We start from the raw sequence: 5,843 nt of genomic DNA on the forward strand, positions 1-5,843 counted from the left end.
TAGAGAGGAGCATAACAATAGTAGTAATAATAATGGTAAGAGAGTATACAGAATATATAAAACAAGTGATGCACAATGCAATTGCTCACCACCCGCTGACCGATGCCCAGCCTGTCCTGAGCCGCGATCACTCTGCCCGAGCTGCAATCACTTTGCCTGCGACCGACCAACTAACTGCCCCCCCGAGCATGACGTTCTATGGTATGGAATAGCTCTTTGGTCAGTTTGGGTTAGCTGTCCTGGCTGTGCTCCCTCCCAGCTTGTTATGCACCTGGCCGAGCAGGAAAAGCTCAAAAAGTCCTTGAGCAGTCTAAGCACTACTCAGCAACAACTAAAAACATAAGTGTGTTATCAACATTCTTCTAGTACTAAATCCAAAGCACAGCACTATGCTAGCTACTATGAAGAAAATTAACTCTATCCCAGCCAAAACCAGGACAGCCAGTCTCGCTCACCAGGGGGGGGTATGCTCTCCTTAACCATCCTCTTCTGGCTGACATACCTGTAGAAACCCTTCTTATTATTCTTTGCATCCCTTGCCAAGTTTAGCTTGAGCTGCGACTTGGCCTTCCTGACCCTATCCCTACACCACTGGGCAGCGTCCCTATACTCTTCCCAGGATGCCTGTCCCTGCTTCCACTGCCTGTGCAGTTCCCTCTTCCTCCTTAGTTTGACCAGCATCTCTTGTCTCAGCCATGCCGGTCTCTTCCCTTCTTTGCCCGATTTCTTACACCTGGGGATCGAGAGCTCTTGCGCTCTGTGGAACACATCTTTAAAGATCTGCTGGCTCTGTTCTGTTCCCCTGTCCCTGAGGACTGTTCCCAGGGAATCCTTCTGACTATCTCTTTGAAGAACTGGAAGTTTGCTTTCCTAAAATTTAGGGTCCTGTCTATACTCTTTGTTATTAACTTAAGCCCATATGCTCCAGAATCAGGAGTGTGTAAGTGTTAACATTGCTTCATTTACCCTTTATCAGCCTTTTACCAAATGCACTTTTTGCTCAGATTGAAAAATATTTTACTGATGTCAAAAGGAATTAACTTCTGGCATTGTAGGCTATTTTAGCAAGGTACAGAACTTTTGACTGTAAGATGAGACAGTTGTAGTCTTACTGATGTGGAACTGAGGCACTCCTGCCTATCTCTTGCACTCCTATAAATGTATCTTTTAGGGGTTTTTTTTAAAGGTAAATATTTTGCTCTGTTGCAGGTGTATTAGGTCTTGGTTCTTTATCTTACTGAGACTGTTCCTAGAGCTGTTTTCAGCAGTAGGAGACTAGAGTGAAACTCAGCGCATTTGTGATTCTGGAGAAGCATGACTGATGCTGGTTTTCAGACTTCCAGTACCCTTTGATTCTCTTATGCTTTCAGAGGTCACAAGTCTTTCCAGAAAGACTAACTTCACTTTCCTCCCATCTAAACTAAGCCATACAACAGGCAGTTATACCTGATTGGATTTGGTTGTGTATTTGGTGGATGTGTCTGGTGTGTGTAGATGGGACGGACTGAGGTCTCTTTCTCCTTGATTGATCTCTCTTTGATAGAAATTGACCAGAGGACAGTCTTCTGCTATCTGCTGTGAAGGTTTCTGCAAAGTTTGTGTCAAAGCTTCTTAGAGAAAACAGTCTTCTTAAATTAATAAAAAAACACATTAGGACAAATGCTGTCTTGAAAAGAAAGACTACTCCCACTAAAGGAAACCACTGTCAAGAAATACTATTCAATTTTAAAGTAAGTTTGAAGAATTTAAGGAAAAGAATCACCAAACAGATTGTTATAGCTTCTCTGCTTCCTCTTCTGTAAGCATACAAATGTGTTGGGAAAGCGTGAAGTAAGCTTTGTTCTTTGTTACCATATGGCAGTGCATTGAGCCAAGCAGAAGATTGTTACTGCTTCTTTAAAGCTGAAGTGAGCTTAGATGAGTATGACCTTAACTAACTGTAATCAAAAAAAGAAACCCATACAAACCTGTTGTAAACCAGGAGCTTTTTGTTTTTATGAGTTGCTCAAATCTTGCAGATGTTCTTTTAATAATTGCCAGAACAGGTTCCAAAGACATCAGAAGGGAGGTGTTGACAAATGCTGATGGGAACCATCCATGAATCTTGAATCAGAGTAGCAAACCTTTTTTTGTTGATCTACCTACCTCTCCAAAACAGACTTCCTAGTGGTGATAGAAGGGCAGACTATAGAAATGTGCTTAGATACAGTTTTGTTCCTGTCAAAATGTTTTCACTTTCTCTGAACTTTTTTATGTGTTAGAAGGGAAAGACATATTTTTTCAATCTATTGTTGAAAAATAATATTCATAACTAGATTATTAACGTAGGACGGATTTTCAGATACCTACTTTCATGTTTTCCGGATCGAATGAATAATGTGTATATGCTTGAGTTTGATCCCTTTTTCAGTCTGCTGTCCAAGAAGATAGAGGTGAATGATTGAACTGGCACTCCTGGAAGAGTAGTGTGAAGCAGAACGCCTGTGAAAGCTCTATAAGTGCTGGAATTGGGCAATGTGTTTGATATTTGCGTAGAAGTCATAAATGTCCTCATTTGCTTTTTGTAGAAAAAGAGGAGAAAATAGGAGTTCTTGCAAATACCTGTCCAAACTATCACTTGTTCTTTACAACAGTCAGGAATGCTAAGGTGTATAGGTTTGCTTCCCATCCAGAAATAGGCATATACCTGTCGTCTTGTTTCTTAATGTACCCTACCCTTACTTGAGCAGACTGAACACGAAGGCTTCTGTTTCTGATCAGCCATTGCTACTAAACCTTGAGCATGGGTCTGAGGGTCTCTTTAGGAAAGTTCACTTTAAGTCTAGATCATGGAGCAGAAATTCAGAACAGTTAGCACTGCAAGCAAGGTTGACTACAGTCGTAACTGGGTGGCATTGCTTTATATGGATTAGTGCAGGCTGTAGTTGTGATTAGTTATGTAGTTATGATTGGATCCAAAACTCAGTTGGTGGAATGATCCTGTCTTATTTAGCAAGTACATCCCATGCAAACACCATGTGTTTCCGCTCTGCTTATCATTCTTATAGCTGGATATTTCAGAAGAAGGAATGAAATGATCTGCACAGTAAGATACCTGGTGAGATGGTTGGGATCATACTATTTCCCCTTACCAATAAATATGGACAATGTTGACAACAAATACTAAGACACTTGTAAAAAAAATCTGCTAACCCAGAGTGTTTAGTGTAAGATACCTGGCCCACCATCTTATGCTTTAACAAAAGCACAATTCCTACCTATTTCTGTCACTGACTGTATACTGCTTCTGCCATCCCCAATGATAGGAAACTAAGCTTAAGCCTCCTGGCTGAAACTCCACCAAATTCCCTGTCATCACAGAAATCAAGTCCAACTTCACAGAATTCTTTCAGTTATATTGGCCAAAACATAAGTAATTAGATTCTTGCAATCTCAGACATCTTTCCTTTTGTTTTGTTATTGGGCTGCAGGTTTTTTTTCAGTGGTTCCTATTTTAATGAAACTCTAAAAAGAAGAAAACTCAGCCTGGTGTAGTCATATGGCATGGAAAATGGCTTAAGTTCAGCAGACTTCTAAGGCTCTGTACTGAGTTACAATATGAACCACAAAGCAAACCTCAACAGGCAAGGCTGTTAGCTCTGGTTATAAATAGAGGAGATATAATTGCTACATCAGGAGAAGAGCTTGGAAGGGTGAGGGGAATAGTAACATTATGGTGATGACTTTCCTTCCCACTGCTTTCTTCTTCTTTAATCTCTGACCTTCATGCAACAGCTGGTAAGAATCTTGGAACTATGAACTGCTCCACTTCCCTGTAGCTGATTATGTTTTACAGATGTTTTCTGTGGGTTTCTGTATTATTTGGCCAGAACAATATTTTTATGCCATGTTGCTTAGCTAAGCATTTGCTGCTTTGTAGCTTGTAGATCTCTTGATACTTTAATGGGTCAGTTAGTACTGTCAGCTGTCCTGACCAGATAAGCAACTTGTCTATATCCAGGTAACCATCTTCTTGGCTGTTTCTGTGAGATGAGTAAGGGAGAGGCCCATAGATTAGCTCCATTTGTCATGCAGGAAAGCTGACAGGAACTGAGCGAGAGGATATTGGGTTCCTTTTGGTTTAAAGTCAAAACAAACGTTCCCAGAGAACTAGAGCTCTCCCACTGGCTCAAGAATTTACCAAGGAATTTGAAAGTAAATTAATGGGAATGGAGATGAATCTAATTTTTTTTTTTTTTTTTTGATGGCAGTAAGTCTTCTCGTGATCTAAGAGTGAAAAACAAACACCACCTACACTCCTAGGTCTAGAGAATGTCTTAGTTTTCCCCTTTTTTGGTGAGTACTCTTTGAGATACAAAATAGGAAAACTCAGGAGCTTAAATAAGCTAAAGAAGTAGAGATAGGGTAAGACTGACTGAACTGCTATCAGGAAAAGGATTAGTGCCTTTTGTTAAGGCTCTGAAGAGACATGAGGGAGATCAACAAACCTGATCAACAGAATTGCTTTGCCTAGTCCACTCACTTTGAGTCTGTCATGTAGATGTCTGTTCCACTAGTAGATAGGAAAGAAAAAGGGCAGGAGCGCACAGCGGCAGGAGTGAAACCTGGAAAAGATGCTATTATTGGAATAATTATGGAATTAACAAAATTTACTGGTTTTTGAAGGTGTATTTTAACTTTATGAATTGACAAATGTATGTCTGGCACTAGCATAATTTCATGTATTTCTGGTGATTTCAGGTAGTAAGCTCAACAAATGGAGAACTGAACACGGATGACCCAACTGCAGGCCGTTCAAATGCACCCATCACGGCTCCTGCAGAAGTAGAAGTAACAGATGAAACTAAGTATGTCCATATTTTTATATTCTTTGGATCCTCTTGGGTGCTCAGCTACTCAAAATTTTTCTTGTATAGTTATTAAAAAAATATTGTCCAAACTGAATAGCCACTGGTGAGGGGCAAAACTATAGTGCTATGCTTAATTTTGGCTTTAAATATTGAAATAATAGACTTTCTAAAGCTTTGGCTTTTTAGGCTAAGCCCTCAATAACACATCTATCTATACTAGAGAATTGCATGCTTTTTTTTATATTTCAACTAATTTTGAAATACTTATTTTAAGTTAGTGTCTGACTACCAAACGTTATGTATGAAAGATGTAAAATTCTTCCTCTGTGTAGTATTCTGATTCTCTTTTTCCCTTACTCTCTTTCTGTTGTAGCTGCCAGAAAGTGTTGAACATGTGGTGAGTTTTACAGCATAGGCAGGCAGAAATAGCCCCAGGGGCTTTGTTCTTGTTATTTGGTTTAAAACTAATTTCAGACAACGTTAAAATAACAAATCCATTCGGAAATCACAAAATATGTTTTAAAATTGTGAAACAATTAACTATTTTTACAAACAGCCACCTTCAGGAGCTATTTTGCCTGCTTTAAATCTTGCTTGCTTTTAAGTTGTGTAGTCTGTGGTCTACTTTATTTAATCCTTTTTAGTGGGTAGTAGAATATTTTTTCTCATTTGCTGTCCTGTTTCATAGGGGAAAACCCTCTTTTCAGATGTTGTAACATTCAACAAGTATTTTACCATCTAGGAAGTAACTCACTTATATGAACAAGCAATAAACGCTAGCAAATGATTGAACTTTTTGCCCATTATCTCTGTAAACATAGTATTTAGCAAAGTATTAGTCTTTGACAACCTGCTAACTAATTACTAAAACATAGCTTCAGGGTTTCTTAAAGTTACAGTGTATCACAGAATCACAGAATCGCAAGGGTTGGAACGGACCTCGGGAGATCATCTAGTCCAACCCCCCTGCTAAAGCAGGCTCTCCTAGAGCAT

At 39.4% G+C, this 5,843-nt stretch overlaps 1 protein-coding gene across 6 annotated transcripts in view; it reads left to right on the forward strand.

Moving 5' to 3' along the window:
• CSNK1G3 (casein kinase 1 gamma 3) overlaps positions 1-5,843 on the forward strand; it is a 92,761-nt gene that overhangs the window by 79,209 nt on the left and 7,709 nt on the right. For 5 of the 6 annotated variants that reach the window (XM_009636552.2, XM_035892104.1, XM_035892108.1 and 2 more), the window contains 2 exons: positions 4,741-4,847; positions 5,224-5,247. In XM_009636552.2, coding sequence (XP_009634847.1) covers positions 4,741-4,847; positions 5,224-5,247 — 131 coding nt within the window. The remainder of the gene's footprint in view (positions 1-4,740; positions 4,848-5,223; positions 5,248-5,843) is intronic. The other variant, XM_009636553.2, reaches the window with a different exon arrangement.

This window comes from Egretta garzetta, unplaced genomic scaffold (assembly GCF_000687185.1).
Source record: "Egretta garzetta isolate BGI_Z169 unplaced genomic scaffold, ASM68718v1 scaffold473, whole genome shotgun sequence".
In the NCBI taxonomy this organism is placed as follows: Eukaryota; Metazoa; Chordata; class Aves; order Pelecaniformes; family Ardeidae; genus Egretta; species Egretta garzetta.